At 35.1% G+C, this 20,450-nt stretch overlaps 1 protein-coding gene across 1 annotated transcript; it reads left to right on the top strand.

The window, feature by feature from the left end:
- The first annotated feature begins 11,547 nt into the window (after nucleotides 1-11,547).
- On the top strand, nucleotides 11,548-18,956 carry LOC149532360 (uncharacterized). The gene is made up of 6 exons (XM_089807771.1): nucleotides 11,548-12,703; nucleotides 14,243-15,158; nucleotides 15,285-17,031; nucleotides 17,183-17,257; nucleotides 17,441-18,299; nucleotides 18,551-18,956. The coding sequence occupies exons 1-6, from the start codon at nucleotides 12,034-12,036 to the stop codon at nucleotides 18,664-18,666; spliced, it is 4,383 nt and encodes a 1,460-aa protein (XP_089663897.1). The 5' UTR covers nucleotides 11,548-12,033; the 3' UTR covers nucleotides 18,667-18,956.
- The last annotated feature ends 1,494 nt before the right edge of the window (nucleotides 18,957-20,450 follow it).

The following is a 20,450-nucleotide window of genomic DNA, read 5'->3' as shown; positions in this document are numbered from 1 at the left end:
CACTCATATTTTTTTTTGGCATTTTTAGTAGGCTTGTCCTAGGTCTCTTTGATAGGAGTCAAATTGCGAAGCATGACCAAAGGGTAGTGCTTGATCTTTTGTTCAGCCAATTGACACCAATAACAGGTGTTCAACAGGTTCAAATATAACACCTTTTGAGTGAAGGTCTGCATGCTAACCTAAATATCAATGGTTTCTTTGAGATCACAAGAGAGGTCCACTTCAACACAAACCCTCCTTTGAGGATGTGCATTAAAGAATTTCTTTGGCTCCATGCAAACCACTTTGCCAATGGTTTGAGCAATAACATGGATAAACTTCCAGCAAGGTATAGGGAGACTTGAAAACTTGACCCATACATGGACTTTAGTTTCTTGTCATCTAAGACAGAGGAATCACAAGACCACCACTAGAAAACTAGCAACAAAGACCTAATTGACTAAGGACCATGATTAAAAACCGTGTCAGCTTGGGAAGGGTTAGCAAACTAAAAAAAAGAGCCCTTAGTAAGGCTTTGAATGCCCTCTCACCGGACTCCATGAGGAGACTAGTTCTTGGCAACCCATTCTTTGAGCATGCTTTCAGGACGAGTCCGACCCACAAAGTATCCTATCAATGTATGCTTCTCTAACCAACTACATGCATCATCAAACTCCTAAATGTTAAGAACAATATTAGGGGAAGGCTTACCTTGTGAAACACTTTCAGAACAAACTTCTATGATTGTTTGTTCATAGGAGGCGCCATGAGCATCCATCAAAGCAACTCCAACACCAAAATCACCTACTAGGCTAAAGTTGGTTGGAGCCATAATAAAAACCCTTAATGCTCCTGCAAGTTATGTGGTATGATAGGTGCAAACCCAGAGATGAATTTAGAGAAAAAAATGGCGTATTGCATGCAAAACCCTCTAATATTTTAGTTTTTAGATAACTAAATATTTTTTCCTTTATTAATAATGTTTTAATTTTGTTACCATTAATTATTAAAATCTTAATAATATTTGTTTGCAAGACCATCACACTTTAGATTCTCCCTGATATTCTTGCTGATAAAAAAATTATGATCTTAACTAGACTATGTTTAATTAAAGAGATCAAACTTCCACAATCCATTGCATAATATATTTGTTTCTGGATTTGATTCTGTAGAGATTTTTACCATCAATGTTTTGAATCACACTACGCGATCCATCATTAGAATGAAAAGAGAGCAAGAGATGTAAAATAAAGTGAGTTGCAGATGTTGACTAACAAAAAGATATAGGGACCAAGGGAAGAGAGATTGCACGCTAACCAAAGTTGGAAGTAAAGGATGAAAGATGGTTGGACAAGGAACCATCAGGGGCAAACTCTAGAAACAACAAAAAAAGAAAGAACATGAGAAGTCAAAATGAGAATAAAAGAAATAAATCAATCAAATGTAGGAAATTGAGGAAAAGTAAATAGCCAATCCAACAACACAACTAACCAATCCTTAAAACATAAAAAAACTATGCACAGACATACAATTATATAATAAAAAATGTTGCAAGTAAACCTATAATATATAACAAGTAATATATGTTTACGCACATGCAAATATGAAGCATGTGTGTTATATTATCATAATATATAATAATATATATAAGGGGTAATATATATGATTCCCACGAACAATGTATAAGAGCGTGTGTATCTCTAAAAAACAAGTGTAAGTGAGTAGTAAAAATGTACACCCACCACTAAAAGACAAAAAACAATAAAACAATAAAAAGATAAAAATAACAATAAAAAAAAAAAAAAAAAAAAATGTTAATAAATAAATATAACAATATATAAAAAACACTAACTATATATATATATATATATATATATATATATAAAAGACACATGAACACATAATATAACTTGTGTATGTGTGTGCATGTATTTTACTTAACACGTTATGTGTATATATATGTATGATTATTAATAGATAACAATAAATGAAAAACAAACTAAACATACATAAAACTACTCATACATACATACATACATACATACATACATACATACATACATACATACATATATATATATATATATATATATATATATATATAATGTGTTGAATGAAACATATGCACACGTGATAAATTGTGTGCATGTGTTTTATTTAACATGTGACATATATGTATATATATGTATATGTATATGTATATGTACATAAAACTACTCATACATACATACATACATACATACATACATACATACATACATATATATATATATATATATATATATAAAATGTGTTGAATGAAACATATGCACACGTGATAAATTGTGTGCATGTGTTTTATTTAACATGTGACATATATATATATATATATATATATATATATATATATATATATGTGTGTGTGTGTGTGTGTGTGTGTGTGTGTGTGTGTGTGTGTGTGTGTGTGTGTGTGTGTGTGTGTATGTGTATATATATGTATATATATGTGTATGTATATATATGTGTGTGTGTGTGTGTGTGTGTGTGTGTGTGTGTGTGTGTATACAAATATGTATATATGAGTATACATATATAGGAATGTATATGTATGTGTCTTTATATATAGTATAAAAAGAAAACAAAGAGGAGAGAAATCAATGCTACAAATAACTTTAAAAACCCAAGACAAAGAAGTAGCATGAAAACAACAAGAAAACCACAAAAAACCAAAGAAGGAGAAAACAAAGAGAAAGAGGGAAACCCCACCATTGGAGAGGGAGGGACCAAGCAGGACGGGGAAGGGTGGGGGGGGAGGGATTACCCCTCATGACGATGGTCTCTATACCTCGAGATTAACATTGGTTGCCACAAAGGGTTGATGATCCAACTATCATCATGATTAAGGTTGATGGGGTGGTTATTGATCTCAACAACTTCTTTAAGCTTTCATTTGAAATAGTTGTCCTCATTGGCTAGGATCTGCGTGTTTTCCAAATAGATGTGATGTTTGGTAGAGAAAGAATGCTTAGCTAGGGCTGATTTGCAAACCCTATTGTGTCTAATGTTTGCAATGTGCTCTTTGATCTGAGTATGGAAAGAGCGATCGGTTTTGCCAATATAAGGTGTCCCACAAGAGTAAACAACTTTGTAGACCCCTGCGCTAGAATATCCATCTCTTAAGTCTTTTAAAGGTGGGACATGGTTTCTAAGCTTGGATAGGGGTTTGAAACCACTCGTAGACCTTTTTTGGTCAAGATCTTGGAATTTTTTTGCGAAATACCTTCGACAAAGGGTAGAGAGGGATGAAATCCAAGAGGGGTTGGGGAAGGTTTGGGATCACAAAGGGAATGGTGGAGGGACTTGGCTTGGTTGAGAGCTCTGGAAATTTGTTTAGGAGAGTATCCATTATTTTATTTTTTTGTTTTTTGTTTTTTAGTGGTGGGTGTATGTTTTTACTACTCACACACACAAACCATTAGGGGCAGACTCCACAAACAACAAAGAAAGAAAGAACATGAGAAGTCAAAATGAGAATAAAATAAATAAATCAATCAAATGTAGGAAATTGAGGAAAAGTAAATAACCAATCCAACGACACAACTAACCAAATCCTTAAAACATATAAAACTATGCACAAACAGACAATTATATAATAAAAAATGTTGCAAGTAAACCTATAATATATAACAAGTAATATATGTTTATGCACATGCATTTATGAAGCATGTGTGTTATATTATCATAATATATAATAATATATATAAGGGGTAATATATATAATGCCCACGAACAATGTATAAGAACATGTGTATCTCTAAAAAACAAGTGTGTGTAAGTGAGTAGTAAAAATGTACACCCACCACTAAAAGACAAAAAATAAAAAATAAAAAAAAGATAAGAATAACAATAAAAATTAAAAACTAAAAAGTATGTTAATAAATACATATAACAATATATAAAAAACACTAACTAACTAACTAATTAACTAAACATGTGTGTGTGTGTGTGTGTGTGTGTATGTGTGTGTGTGTGTGTGTGTGGATTACATGTTAAATAAGACACATGAACACATAATATAACTTGTGTATGTGTGTGCATGTATTTTACTTAACACGTTATGTGTATATATATGTACAATTATTAAAAGATAACAATAATATATATATATATATATATATATATGATACATATAACAATATATATATATATATATAGATAATGTGTTGAATAAAACATATGCACACGTGATAAAGTGTGTGCATGTTTTTTATTTAACATGTGATATATATATAATAATATATATACATATATATATATATATATAATATATACATATATATATATATATACACACATACATACATACATACATATATATATATATATATATATATATATATATATATATATATATATATATATATATATATATATATATATATATACAAATATGTATATATGAGTATACATATATAGGAATGTAGATGTATGCACCTTTATATATAGCATAAAAAGAAAACAAAGAGGAGAGAAATCAATGCTACAAATAATATGTATATATATATATATATATATACACATATATACATATACATATACATATACATGTACATATACATATATGTATATGTACATGTATATATGTACATGTATATGTATATGTATATATGTAATATGTACATGTACATGTATATGTATATGTATATGTATATGTATATATGTGTGTGTGTGTGTGTATATATATATATATATATATGAGTATACATATATAGGAATGTATATGTATGCACCTTTATATATAGCATAAAAAGAAAACAAAGAGGAGAGAAATCAATGCTACAAATAACTAAAAAAATCAAGACAAAGAAGTAGCACGAAAACAACAAGAAAACCACAAAAAAGAAAAGAAGGAGAAAATAGAGGACAAGGAAGGGTTGGGGGCGAGAGAGTGGGATTACCCCTCGTGACGATGGTCTCTGTACCTGGAGGTTAACATTGGTTGCCATGAGGGGTTGAGGATCCAACCATCATCACAATTAAGGTTGATGGGGTTGTTAATGATCTCAACAACTTTTTAAAGCTTCCATTTGAAATAGTTGTCCTCATTGGATAGGATCTGCGTTTTTTCCAAATAGATGTGATGTTTGGTAGAGAAAGAATGCTCAACTATGGCTGATTTGCAAACCCTATCGTGTCTAATGTCTATAATGTGCTCTTTGATCTGAGTATGGAAAGAGCAATCAATTTTGCCAATATAAGGTGTCCCACAAGAGCAAACAACTTTGTAGACCCCTGAGTTAGAATACCCATCTCTTAAGTCTTTTAAAGGTGGGACATGGTTTTTAAGCTTGGATAGGGGTTTGAAAGCTACTCGCAGACCTTTTTTGGTCAAGATTTTGGAATTTTTTTGTGAAATACCTTCGACAAAGGGGAGAGAGGCATACAATCCAAGAGGGGTTGGGGAAGGTTTGGGATCACAAAGGGAATGGTGGAGGGACTTGGCTTGGTTGAGAGCTTTGGAAATTTGTCTAGGAGAGTATCCATTATTTTTATCTTTTTTTTTTGTTTTGTTTTGTTTTTAGTGGTGGGTGTACGTTTTTACTACTCACTAACGCACACTTGTTTTTTAGAGATAAACACATTCTTATACATTGTTCGTGGGCATTATATATATTACCCCTTATATATTATTATATATTATGATAATATAATAGACATGCTTCATATATGCATGTGCATAAACACATATTACTTGTTATATATTATAGGTTTACTTCAACATTTTTTTATTATATAATTGTCTGTCTGTGCATAGTTTTTAATGTTTTAAGGATTGGTTAGTTGTGTCATTAGATTGGTTATTTACTTTTCCTCAATTTCGTACATTTGATTGATTTATTTCTTTTATTCTCATTTTGACTTCTCATGTTCTTTCTTTCTTTGTTGTTTGTGGAGTCTTCCCTTGATGGTTCCTTGTCCAACCATCTTTCCTCCTTTACTTCCAAATTTGGTTAGTGTGCAATCTCTCTTCCCTTGGTCCCTATATCTTTTGGTTAGTCAACATCTGCAACTCACTTTGTTTTACATCTCTTGCTCTCTTTTCATCTTGATGATGCATCACGTAGTGTGATTCGAAACATTGATGGCAAAAATCTCTACACAATCAAATCTAGAAACAAATATATTATGCAATGGATTGTGGAAATTTGATCTCTTTAATTGACACCCTTCATGGGAGGGAACTTTGTTTCAAATTCAAATAGCTAGAGGTGTTAAGGATCAAGCTAATGAAAAAGGTTGCAAATTTGGCTTTTCTTAAAAGATGTCGGGACTCCCACTTGATCCCCTCCTTTGTCAAAATCAAACACCACCTATGGGGTGCGTACACCAAGTAGATTTTCTTCTGGGCTAGTCTATCTCTCCATCATCTTAACGCAAGATTGCTCCCCCTACACCTCAAGCTAGCATCTTCCCTCCATTCGGATCTTTGGACATGTCTAGACCAATAATTTCTTTGGGTCTCACTCCATTGTACTCTATTCTCAGCAGTGCCTCCCTACACATCATCATCCTTGAGCCCAACACACTGCACATTTTGGATCCATGTCGAGCTAGTCTTCTAGTTCTCCTCTCTGTGTGGCCTCCACCCTGCAAACCTTGCCTTGAGAGTTGCTTGTTGTTGTTAGTACAACCCGAGTGCCTAACGACTCCTATATGTTACACACCTACTCATCACCTCAGTTCCACGCGACTTTGTAACTCTTTTTGCCTTCCTCCAAGCCTTTGGTCTCACTGTCGCACAACATTGAACAATAGTTTTGCCATCGAGGCTCTCCTCCATGGGTTGAAGTTGCTCAATGGTCAGATTCAAGCATCAATAGCTCCTCTTCTACAACCTTAGTTTCCAATGCCAACATCTCTTCACTCATAATCTCAGGTATGTCTTCTTCTGATGGTGTGTCTTCTATGTCTTGTAGTATAAGCTATTTTGAAGTCTCTTCAGTTGATAATGTACCTCAAGCCCCTTAACAATCTTCACATCGCCTATCTCAAGTGATGTTGTGAGCCTTACATCTTGTGAACCTGCCATAGATCCAGTCTCTCCTAGGGTTGCTTCAAACCATACTAATGGAGGCCACCTAACCCCTTCCAAACTTTGTCCTTCACCCATTGCGAGCCCTCTGTATCCTCACCCATTGATTGAGATCATGGAGGGGGATCTGATATCCACTCATTCGTCACCCTCCCACACCTCGGGTTCTTTGACGTGTCTCCTTCGCAACACATCCTCCCACTCTTCCAATTTCATGCACCAATGGGACAAAAAATTGGTCATCAACCTATTGAATATCCCCCTCAACCCACATTCTTTTAATTTCTTAAAATGAGGTCTTAATTTTGCGGTGGCACCTCATACCATTCCACAGGTTGAATTCCTGGTTGAGATGGAGAATGCTATACGTTCTCTCCCTAACAAATCCATTGAAGAAATTAGACACGATTCTACAGTTGCTTTGAGGCGGGCCAAACCTCTTAGGCGCAACATCCCCAAAGTTGAGTTTCTTTCCTTCAAAATTTTGTTGTGTCACAATGACTTGGTAATCACCAAAGCCAACAAAGCAATGCCACTATCATTATGAATAAGCAAGACTATGTTGCCAAGATTCTTGACCTTCTTGCTGATTTTTGTAGCTACAAAACCTTGTTCGGTAACCCTTGTGCCAAAATCCTAAAGAATGTCAAATCCAGGGTCTTGGCATCATCCTTTGATGATGACATCAAGAAAAGGTTAATCCCTTCTAAGGAAGTCACTCCTCGCATATATGGCGTCCCAAAAATTCATAAGAAGGGTATTCCTCTAAGATCGACTGTAGACACTATTGGCTCCCCTACGTACCTACTAGCTTCCTATCTTGCCAAACTTATCTCGCCCTTAGTGGGAAAATCAGATTCCTTTGTCAAGGACTTGACCCACTTTGTCCAATTCATCAAGGGTGCTCATCTAGATAGTAATGATCTCTTGGTGAGTTTTGATGTTGTCTCTCTCTTCACAAAGGTTCCTATCCCTAATTCAATTGAAATCATGAAGCTTAAGACCAATGTGGAGATCGCTAGTTTGATTGAGTTGTGCCTCAGGTCCACTTTCTTCTCCTTCCAAGGGGCCATCTATGAGCAAGTTGATGGTGTAGCCATGGGATCCCCCCCTCCCTAGTCATTGCCAACCTTTATATGGAACATTTTGAAGAGGTGGCCCTTTGATCTTTCCCTCTCAAGCCTAAGTGGTGGAAGTGATATGTTGATGATACTAACATTTGTTGGCCTCATGGGATGGAAAAATTAAAGGAGTTCCACCAACACATCAACAACATAGCACCTCATATTTCCTTTATCAAAGAGCTCGAGTCTAACAATCAATTACCTTTCCTTGATGTCCTTCTCATCAAGAAACCAGATGGTACCCTCGGTTGTCAAGTGTTTAGAAAGGCTACACATATAGACTCGCACATCCACTCATCCTCCCACCACCACCCTAGCCAAAAATTTGGCACTCTTAAGACCCTTGCCCTGAGAGCCTATAGAATTTGTGATGATGATTACTTAAGCCTTGAACTTAACCACCTGCGACACGTCTTTAGGCTTAATGGATACTCTCCTAGAAAAATTTCTAGAGCTCTCAACCAAGCCAAGTCCCTCCATCATTCCCTTTGTGATCCCAAACCTTCCCCAACCCCTTTTGGATTGTATGCCTCTCTCCCCTTTGTCGAATGTATTTCACAAAATATTTCCAAGATCTTGACCAAAAAAGGTCTGCGAGTAGCTTTCAAACCCCTATCCAAGCTTAGAAACCATGTCCCATCTTTAAAAGACTTAAGATATGTGTATTCTAACTCAAGGGTCTACAAAGTTGTTTTCTCTTGTGGGACACCTTATATTGGCGAAACTAGTTGCTCTTTTTGTACTCGGATCAAAGAGCACGTTGCAGACATTAGACATGATAGGGTTTGCATATCAGCCCTAGCTGAGCATTCTTTCTCTACCAAACATCAGATCTATTTGGAAAACACACAAATCCTAGCCAATGAGGACAACTATTTTAAACGAAAGCTTAAAGAAGCTATTGAGATCAATAACCACCCCATCAACCTTAATCGTGATGATGGTTGGATCCTCAACCCTTCGTGGCAACCAATGTTAACCTCGAGGTATAGAGACCATCGTCACGAGGGGTAATCCTGCTCTCCCCCACCTTCCCCATCCTGCTTGGTCACTCCCTGTCCACTAGCGGGGTTTCCCTCTTTCCCTCTGTTTTCTCCTTCTTTGCTTTTTTGCAGTTTGCTTGTTGTTTTCATGCTACTTCTTTGTCTTGAGTTATTTAATTTTTTGTAGCATTGATTTCTCTCCTCTTTGTTTTCTTTTTATGCTATATATATAAGCACATACATATACATTCCTATATATGTATACTCATATATACATATTTCTATATTATTGCGCATATATATATATATATATATATATATATATATATATATATATATATGTTTGTAGTTTTATGTATGTTTAGTTTGTTTTTCATTTATTGTTATCTATTAATAATCACACATATATATACACATAACATGTTAAGTAAAATACATGCACACACATACACAAGTTATATTATGTGTTCATGTGTCTTATTTAACACATTGTGTGTGTGTGTGTGTGTAGTGTTTTTTATATATTGTTATATGTATTTATTAACATACTTTTTAATTTTTAATTTTTAATTTTTATTGTTATTTTTATCTTTTTTTTAGCTGATAGGCTATTTGTGGGAACTTTGTTCCCAAAAAATTAATTTTTGACAGAAAATTTGCAAGAGTTTGGCTGAAAAATTAAAAATTTGGCTTTTTATCTCCCTCCACTTTCAACTCTTATTTTGATATTTATTAGTTGTTATTTCCACTTTTAACTATTGTTTTTCTTTTTCTATTTATTAGTTGTGATCTCCACATTAGCTCATGTTGTGATCTATTCAGTTAACTTTTGATTTTTAAAATCGATTTAGATTTTAGTTTTTAAATTATTTTAATTTTTCTTTTTTAATATTATTTAAATTTTTTCGTTAAATATTATTTTTCAGTTTTTATAATTTATTTAGTAGAATATTTACTAAACATTTAATTTTTGTATTTCTCTTATTAATTTTTCATAATAGAATTTTTGGTAGTTTTTTTTAAATGATTTTTTTTTCATATTTAATAAATTTAATTTAAATAAATAATATTCATTAATCTATTTAAAAAGATTTTAGTAAATATTATGTTATTTAAATTAAAAAATATTAATAATCTAATTTGTTCAAATAAGATTATAATTTAAATATTCACTTTTAACTATTATTTTTTTTTCTTATTTATTTAAAAAATAATTACTTTTGATCTCCACATTAGATTATGTTGTGATATTTATTAAACTTTTGATTTTTTAAATTACTTTATTTTTAAAAAAAATATATTAGTTTAGTTTTTTCTTAACATATTATTTTTTCAATTTCTATAATTTATTTAGTCAATAGAATATTTGTTAGAGATGTGGCTATTTTTCATTTTTTTTTTTGTGTTTCTGTTATTAATTTTTCGTAATAATTTTTTTGATGAGTTTTTTTAAATGATTATTTTTTCATATTTGATAAATTGAATTTAATTGTAAAATATTGTAATTATTCAGCACGTTTCTTAAGTAATATTCAAAATTTCTAAATATTGTAAATTTTGTATCTATATTTTAATCTTCAACCTTTTTATTTAAAAAAAAAAAAAATATTTACATTATTTAATGTTCATTCTACATTTTTCTCTTAAATCTCATCTCCTATTGGCGCACTCGTTGCATGTACAAAAGCATGTGACTCCTAATTATTTTTTGTTTTTTATTTTTTAGTGGTGGGTGTACATTTTTACTACTCACACATACTTGTTTTTTAGAGATACACACATTCTTATACATTGTTCATGGGCATTATATATATATATATCTAAAACCTCTTATATATATATATTATTATATATTATGATAATATAACACACATGCTTCATATATGCATGTGCGTAAACATATATTACTTGTTATATGTTATAGGTTTACTTGCAACATTTTTAATTATATCTATGCATAGTTTTTTATGTTTTAAGGCTTGGTTAGTTATGTCGTTGAATTGGTTATTTACTTTTCCTCAATTTCCTACATTTGATTGATTTATTTCTTTTATTCTCATTTTGACTTCTCATGTTCTTTCTTTCTTTGTTGTTTGTGGACTCTGCCCCTTATGGTTCCTTGTCCAACCATCTTTCCTCCTTTACTTCCAACTTTGGTTAGCGTGCAATCTCTCTTCCCTTGGTCCCTATATCTTTTGGTTAGTCAACATCTACAACTCTCTTTGTTTTGCATCTCTTGCTCTTTTTCATCCTAAAGATGTATAATAGCGTGATTCGAAACGTTGATGATAAAAATCTTTACACAATCAAATCCAGAAACAAAATATATTAGACTTTTTTTTTTCCCCGAAAATTAATACAAGTTACTAATTTTAAAATTAAATAGCTTGTGAAACACAAATCTAAGATTAGGTGCAAAACGCCCAAATAACAGGAAAGTTGCTCAAAAAACGAATCGACTGCAGCGGCGTTGTTAAACATAAAAGACGAAGCGGCTGTCGTCTTGAATTCCTTCCAATTTCTTTTCTTCAGTTACACCTCCGCCCATTAATTTATTCAAGGGAAGAGGAAGGGAAAGAACGACCAGCCAAAGCAATCGGATAACGATAATTGTCAAAAAAACATAAACAAAATCCAATCTTCCGAGGGGTTCACTCACTTTTTCCTTGAATAGGGTTGAGAAATCTGTCAGAAGGGCAGCGCCCATTAATTTTATTGCACCATCTTCGTCTTACAGAGAGCCCGTTTTTTACAGGGCTTCTCTTGGTCCCCGTAGTCGACCAAGCGATCTGCGTTGCAACAGTTAGGGTTTTCAAAGGTTTCAGCCCTTTGGTTTTGAAGAAAACCTCGTGAAGAAATCTGCATAAAGCTTGCAATGACGAGGAGTTCGCGACATAAGCACAGGCAACACCATAGGCGTAAGGATTCTGCTGATTATTATTATTCTACGGATTCTGAGAATGATGGTAGCCAAAGCCAAAGCCACAGCCATAGCCACGGGGCTGCAAAGGGTGGGAGGGGAAGGCAACAGGATACGGTAAAATTGAAATCGCCCAAGCAACAGGGGAATAAGGATAAATCTAATCGCGGGTCTGTGGTTTCCGTGTCTGATGAGCGCTGGGAAGGGGGTGGCGAGAATGCTCTTTCTCTTCTGGCTTATCTGGAAAAGGATTCTAAGGCCGATTCTGATAGCTCTTGCAGGGAAGACAATCACAAGACCCGCAAGCGTAAATCTAAGCAGGTCGGTGCACCCAATGGGGTTGCAGAAATTAGGGTTAGTAATAGAAAAAGGGAAACTTTGGACAAGGACGAGGGAGGTGACACTAGAGGAAAATCTAGGGTGAAGGAAGATGTGGATTCGGGAAGCAGAAAGGAAGCCGTGGAGACCAAGAAAGATAATTCTTCTGTCTCGGTGGGAGTTCAACATCTTCCTGCTAGGGTATTGGAAGCAACTACGTTGAAAGAGTCTGCTGTTGCCGCTTCATCTCAAATTGCAATTGCTAACGAAGAAGCTTCGTCTCAAAAGAAAGGGCCCAAGGGTACAGGTTAGTTTCTTTCTATCAGATTTGTTAAGAAACGGTAGGGGAATTTAAGAATGGTGCTCTGAACAATTGACGTTGGGGAATTTAAATATATAAAATGTTACCCATATGAGTTACGTTACGGTTGATAATTGCTTTTGATTGTGATTTGGTAATGTGTGCTTGCATCAGAATTAATAGCGTTCATGCATGTTTACAATTTTGTTGAAAATTGGAGTAAGTTTATGTCAAGGCTTTCCATTCTATTAATATTCTTCAATATCATGCACATGACCTTCTGGTGACCTTCAGTGTAGCACTAAACTATTATCCACATATTCTCTTATGGATCTCAATATGCTATTTGCATTTCCTTTATACCAATGTTCTCATGCCAGTTTAATGAACAAAGCGTCAGGATTAGCCCGACACATCGCTGTATTATCCCCTACAAAAATTCCTAGTTTAAAAAAATAAAAAATAAAATCAATTAAGGCAATCACCACATGTCTAAAACCATTTGAAGCGCCAGTTCTTTGTATATGTGCTATGCATTGGAAGTAACACCTATTGCTGGAAAGTAACAAACCTGTATTTATGAAGTTAACAATAAGTCCCTTTGTATTTGTGCAATCTCCTTTGGATAATTGGATGTAAGATATATGTTAAGAGTTGTGGGAGTCGGATAAATTATATTAACATCATTTGGAATCCGAAAATGATGACCTATCCCAAGGTTTTCCATTCTGTCAAGGTTCTTCAATATCATGCACATGGCTTTGTAACAGTATTTGTGCACTGTGTTTAGTGTTGCTATTGTTCTGTGGAGGTGATCGTAGGTGGTTTTTCCATTCTGTTAAGGTTCTTCAGTATTTGGAATCCGAAAATGATGACCTATCCCAAGGTTTTCCATTCTGTCAAGGTTCTTCAATATCATGCACATGGCTTTGTAACAGTATTCATGCACTGTGTTTGGTGTTGCTATTGTTCTGTGGAGGTGATCGTAGGTGACATGGGCCACATTTATTTGGCAAGTTCTTGACAATTTTGTTGAAAATCGAAGTTTGTGTCAAGGTTTTCCATTCTGTTAAGGTTCTTCAGTATCATGCACATGGCCTTCTGGTGACCTTCAGTGTAGCACTAGACTATTATCGACATGGCCTCTTGTAGATCTTAGTATGCTATTTCCATTTCCTTCATGTGTTCTCATGCCAGTTTTATCAACAAAGCTTCAAGATTAGCCCAACACATCACTGTTCTATCGCTTCTGAAATTCTTGTTTTGTGTTTGTGGGATTCACGATCTTCCTCATGAATTTTCTTGGTGTCACAAGATATGCAAATTACATTCAACCTACGTGTTACAATTCGTCAAACTTTATTTATGTTTAACTTGCTCATCCAGTTATAATAGAATTTAGATAGACTTTTTGAATCTTCTGATTAGCATAACTTTCTATAAAATTGCCTGTTGAGCGGGTTATATTTCTTGTCTTTTTTTATGTGGTTTTTGATTTTGTAATGAGCTTGTTATGTGTTTATTTGCTTATGGATTTTTTTGCAGAGTGGAAGCTACAAGATGACCTTCGTAATCCCGAACTTGAGAAAGAGCTTGAAAACCGCATCCTTAGGCGAAGGGAGGAATCTGGTGACAGGGATAGGTGGAGGGATGGTGAAAGAGAGAGGGAAGCAAAATCTTACTCTTCCAGAGATTCTCATCAAAGGGATGACAAGTACAAATCAGGGAAGCATAAGGAAGACAGGTCCAGGGGTGACAGGTACAAAGATGAGAGGCAAGAAGATAACAAGTCTAGAACTAAGAGATACAAAGAAGAATGGCATAAGGATGATATACAAAGGACTGAAAAGTACAAAGAAGACAAGCAAAGGGATGAAAGGCCCAAGGAAGACTGTCATAAGGATGCAAGACAGAAGGATGATAGGCATAGAGAACTCGAGCATAGAGGTGAAAAATGTAAAAATGACAAAAACAAAGTTGACAAGAATAAGGAAGCTAATGTAGAAGACAAACACAAGGATGAAAAATGTAAATTTAAGAGCAAAGATGGGAAGTATCAGGAGAAGTTATCTCAAGACTGCACTGTTGACATATGTGATAGTAAATGCTCGAAGGATGAAGCTAAGCAAAGGCATCATTTTAAGGAAAATAACTATTATGATAGTGACCAAGATAATAGTTCATACTGCAATGATCAGAATCTGGACCACAATGATTCCCATGATAAGGATCAGTTATCTCAGAAGCCAGATGTATCTAGCCTAGGTAGGTCCCAAGAATTAAGAGTTTCCTCATCTGATAAGGGGTGCAGAGAAACAAGTAGAGTTTGTGAAGATGAACAGCCAATTAAGGAAATATCACCCGGGGACACCAGAGGCTCCAATGTAGTTAATATTGCTGCAATTCATAATTGTCAGAAAAGAGCACATGATGGTCCAATCATTGGTAGGGAACACAAGAGGTAATGTAGGATATAAGGTTATTAAATTTTTTTTTAAGTCATTGCTAAAAAGGATTAAGCAAGATGGGTTAGCATGACTTATACAATACAGGGATTAATAACCAATCATATTTTTTGATTTTTTAGGATGAAAGCTGCAGAAGGCAGATCAGACAACAAAGATGCTTTATTGGAAGAGAGGGTTTCACTTGGTAGAGACAGCCAAATTTCAAAGAAGAAGATTGAGGAACATTTTGACCATCCCAAACAACGAGCTATAATATTCACAAGGGCCAGAACAAAAAGGTCCCTGGACAGCCAAAGAGCGGAATCGCCTCCAGGAAGTGTGGACAGTTCCCTCAATTCAAGTGGATGTCTTTCACCATTACGGGTGAGAGATCGATCTTTATCTCCATCTAGTCGTAGTAAGAAACAACATTTGGCTCATGAGAAGATGAACAAAAGAAAGAGATCAGAGCATGGTTTTAGCAGTCCTATTTTGCGGCGAGAAGAAAAGGATAGATCTAGGAGTTCAGACAGATGTAAGCCACATTCAAGCCGTGAAGTTGAAGTAAGGCACAGGAATTCTGGTGCTGATTTGAAGGACAGCTTTACTCCTAGAGGCAGGTCTCGAAGTACAGACAGGGCTTGCAACACTAAATTAGAGAACTCAAACAATGATAGGTTCTCGAGAGCTCCTTCTTTACATGGTGGGAATTCTAGAGTTGGCGGGCAAGAGGAGGATGCTTCAGCTGTTGACCACTATTCAATGCGACCTTTCACAGCTTCTGGTGAGGGATCAAAATCTTCATATCATGCAGACGAGGTCACTTCTAATAAATCTGGATGGACATCACATAATATCCAAAATAACAGGTCAGAAGGGTTTCCTGTCCAGCAGCGTACACCTCCTTTTCCTATTCGACCTCCTGGGCATCTCCCGCCTCCTCCTCCCTTTAGGCCTGGAGTTGATAATCCTTCTGTTCTGGGTCGATCAAACAGTACTTTTGAAGAGGGACCTTGTTCTAGAGATCAAGGAAGAGCTGACTGGAATGCTAATGCTCCTTTCAATAGAGGTGATATTCAAGGAGGTGTCAGAAACTGGAATCCACAAGCTCATGGACCTGGTGCAAATAATTATTTTATGTCTTTTAAGCATCAGGCTGCTGGGCTTCCCCCTGCAACATTTCACAATATGGGGCAACAACATCATGGACCACCCTTATTTAGAGGATTAAGGCCGCCCACAGATATGAACCATGGTGGAGTTCCATACCATATGTGGGAACATGGAGATCGCAACCTTCCACATAATGGTGCTTTTGGATGGCAGAGACAAATTGATGATGTCTGTGGTGCTACTGTTCAAGGTTCTTATAATGCATGGGATGGATATGTTGAAGAATCTGCAATGTATTTTCGTCGAGATTGGTATCAATATGGACAAGGAATGGGTAACCGTGGCTGGGATAGGCCATCGGGCATTGGAAAAGTACATAGAAATGACACAAACATGGATTTCCCCCATAAGGAATCTGAATTTCATGGAAATTATACTGCAGAAGAAGCTTGGGGTGGTATTCAAGATTCCCAAGAGCAGCACAAGAAATTTAAAAAGGAAAGATCTCCTGAAAATAATCAGACAAAAAGATCTGATGAGATCTCTCCAAAGGCCATTACAAAAACACCACCTCTATCATCTGAAACAAAGAAGATCAATAAATATACACATGATGGAATCAAGTTTTATTTATCAAGACTGGACATATCACAAGAATTGGCAGGTCCAGATCTCTATAGTCAGTGCATCACCATTCTTGGCAGGGAGCAGAATGTTAATTCTTGCAAAGCTAATTTAACTACAGTTATGCCCTCTGAAGATCACGAATTAGAGGTGGTACTTTATTAAGTGTGCATTTTATTAGTTTTAAATTTTATTTTATTCTTGTTGTTGTTTCACTTAGTTATAATGTGGTTTTGAAACCTTGATTTCTTTTTACTAAAAAAACTTGCCTTGTCTTGCCTTTTCTCATGTGGAATACCAGGTCGATACTGATGCTGATAATATCATCTCCAGTCTTGACTTACGGCGAGCAGTTTTCTCTACTTTGCCTGAGCATGTACATTATGTTCATCTTGCACCCCAATTTGTTTCATTGTGTTATTTGCTCTCAAATAATTAAATAGCCGATTCTAATATCATTTTTCTGATAAGCATATATATGAATATTGAAGAGAGAAAGTAATGCACTTCCTGTTTTTGTTGAGTATGATTTTCTGACCATTCGTGCTAAAATCTGCAGCATACACATCGAACATTAAAACTTTACAAGGCAGCAAGTAAACAGAGTCAGAATGCTGCCACTGTTGATATTTCTGCAACAAATGTTCAAACAACTTCTACTACAGATCAAATTGACAAATCATTTGCAGCTGTTTTAGGAAATGACGAAGGGTCGTGTATGGCAGATGACGAGAAACCCTTGGCTGATATGGTTGTGAATCTGAAGGCTGAATTTTTTACTCTACAACATGAATGCTTCACTCCAGAGGCTAAGAGGGCACATTTTCTTGATGCTGCACAACGGAATGATACAGAAAGAGGTGCAGAAGTTTCTGAAACAGCTTTAAAAGTTTTGAATTCACGTGATCAAGGCAAATCTTCCTATGATGCAAATGGCAGAGAAAATTCTAAACAAGAACATGATGAGGCTGTTTTACCAGATGTTATGAAACCAAGTGGAAAAGGGTTGGATGACAGCACGGGGGCTACTGTTTTGACAGGGGACAGGAGCTGTTCACTAAGCCATTTGACATCTGTAGACAGTTATACCCTTGTGGGTAATGCGAAGAATTCTGGTTTGGTTGCACATATTGGAAATGATTATATTGACAGTAAAGATGACTTGGAAAAGGTTGCTGCGAAACGTTTTGAAGTTGCAAGCTGTTCTTCCAAAAACCTCCCCTCAAATACACCAACTGATGCCTGTATTTCCTGTGCAAGGAGTGATTGTGTAGGGCTTGAAGGACATTGTTCATATTGTCACTGTGGAAATCTACTGATTGCAGATTGTGACACCCCAATCCAGCAAAGTGAATCACTTGAGCAAACCAAGATTGTTCGCGATGAAGCGTTGAAGTTTGACTTTGTTGATTCTAAAGGTAAGAATAGGGAATGCCAAAGTCAATATAATCTTACTGGAAATACAAGTTGAGACAATTTAGATGTTTTTACCCTCATCTTCTTTTTCCCTTGTAAGAGCATGTCTTGTATGCATTGCTTCCCTGGCCAACTTATTTTTAAGGTCACAGAAAGCTTTATCCTTTCTTGGAGTCTCTCATAATTGTACATAACCTGGTTGGGAGAGGTGTAATCAATTCTTTGCTGATATTGCATGGTTTTGTTTGGGCAGAGCTAGTTTCAGCTGCCTGTATCGTGCATATCTTGAGGGAAGTTTCTTTTCATGTCGGGTTGCCAGCAGTTCGACTGCCACATTTGATTGAGGTGGCAATTGCAAATGTTTCATAGTTTTGCAGGAAAATCCTCGAGAGCTGAATATCAATCATCTTTGCACTTCAAATTTAGTTCAAGGATGATTTGTATGATTACTGTATAAATTAGCATTTTAGTTTCTATTCTATTATTTTTTGATTTGTTAAGTACAGGCATTGCACCCACAGTTCTTGAGTTGATCGTCAGTGCATTGAAGCTGACCAATACACCTTGATTAAATAAATATATCTTGGTCCGAGCAGTGCATCAAATTGCACTGTACCAATAAATGTGAAGCTAAACTCTATGCAGGGTGTTGCATGCGATCTAAAGGGTTATGTGTATGTTTTAGCTTTGTTTTTATTTTCCAGAATTGGTTGAGCTTCTTTCTATTTGTTAGTTTTTTCTGATATTGGAGTTCCATTCTATTCAGAAAAAGTTGATATAGAGAAAGCTCAATGTTCTTTTTGATGAATGCCTAGAAAAGACATGTAGACATGTTGCCTTTTGTGTTGAGAATCTCTCTCACGAGGACTTTTAGGTAGGATTGATGCATGGAATGAAGGGAATTTTATCATTTTTATTTTATAATTTCTTTGACAAGATGCTTGTAATGTCCGAAGAATAAATGACATGATCACAGAAACATCTAATAGTCTGGAAACTTAATCTAAATCTAAGCCTTAAAAGTGAGACAGATACATTGGGGTGTTATATGGAGAAGAAGAGAGTAACAGACTCCAAAAAGATGAGAATGGCCGAAGAAACATGATTCTGCACAATCTAGGTTTTGTGTCGGCTAGTTTTGCATAGATTAACTGGGAATACTTAAAAATAGTAGTGGCATGGTAAATGCGTCTCGTTTATTTTTCCTCTCAATTTGTATGTGTTGAGTGCACAAATTTCTTAGAAACCCAACTCATTCTGATATTCTGGTGTGGCCAAGTACTGTTTCTTGTTTTGCATTTTTGCAGGGTTTGCTTTGGAACAAGCCATGGCTGTTGATTGCCCAAAGCAATTTCACAAGTTCAAGTTCTGCTATATTTGACTCCTTTTTGAAGAGGTTGGGAAATTTATGACGAGCGCTTTAGTCCTAGGTATATCTCTATTCGAGTAATACGGCTTAGTGTATTAATTGATGGTTTATCGTGTTACTGTTTTCGGTTGCATCAGAATGAGTTTATCATCCGAATCTATTTGTTAACTAAATTAGTATGGATAGTGAGCAGACCTAGAATTTTATGGCCACCGTCAAAGTTTTGTGCCTGTTTAGTAGCCTTCCAATTTAAGTCTTAAAATTAGACATTGTGATATTGTTAAGAGGTTTCAAGCATAAAACCCATATCAGCCTTCCATTAAAATAAACAAGATGAAGACAAAAAAAATATAGATATTAGCATTTTAAAAAGCCATTAGTTATATTGTAACAATAAAAAGAAATTTGAGAAATAAGTATTTTTTTAAAGAATTATATAAGAATTATAGCAGTATGGTAACATGCTACCTATAGCTGGAAAAAAGAGAGGAACAATTGAGACCTTACAAGTTAGTTCGTGGAATCTAGTGCCTCCACTCGCCAAATACCAAGAGAAAAGATATATAACTAGCAGTCGCATGCTTTTGTACATGCAACAAGTGCGCCTATAGGAGATGAGATTTAAGAGAAAAATGTAGAATGAACATTAAATAATGTAAATATAAGTTTTTTAAAAATTAAAAATAAAATAAAATTTGAAGATTAAAACATAGATATAAAATTTAGAATATTTAGAAAATTTGAATATTGCTTTAGAACATGTTCAATAATTTCGAGATTTTAA

The sequence above is a fragment of the Cupressus sempervirens genome, chromosome 10 (assembly GCF_028749045.1).
Source record: "Cupressus sempervirens isolate cs-2001-9-10 chromosome 10, ASM2874904v1, whole genome shotgun sequence".
Lineage (NCBI taxonomy): Eukaryota > Viridiplantae > Streptophyta > Pinopsida > Cupressales > Cupressaceae > Cupressus > Cupressus sempervirens.
Note: the sequence above shows the minus strand (reverse complement) of the source record. Positions and strands in the feature narration are given on the sequence as shown.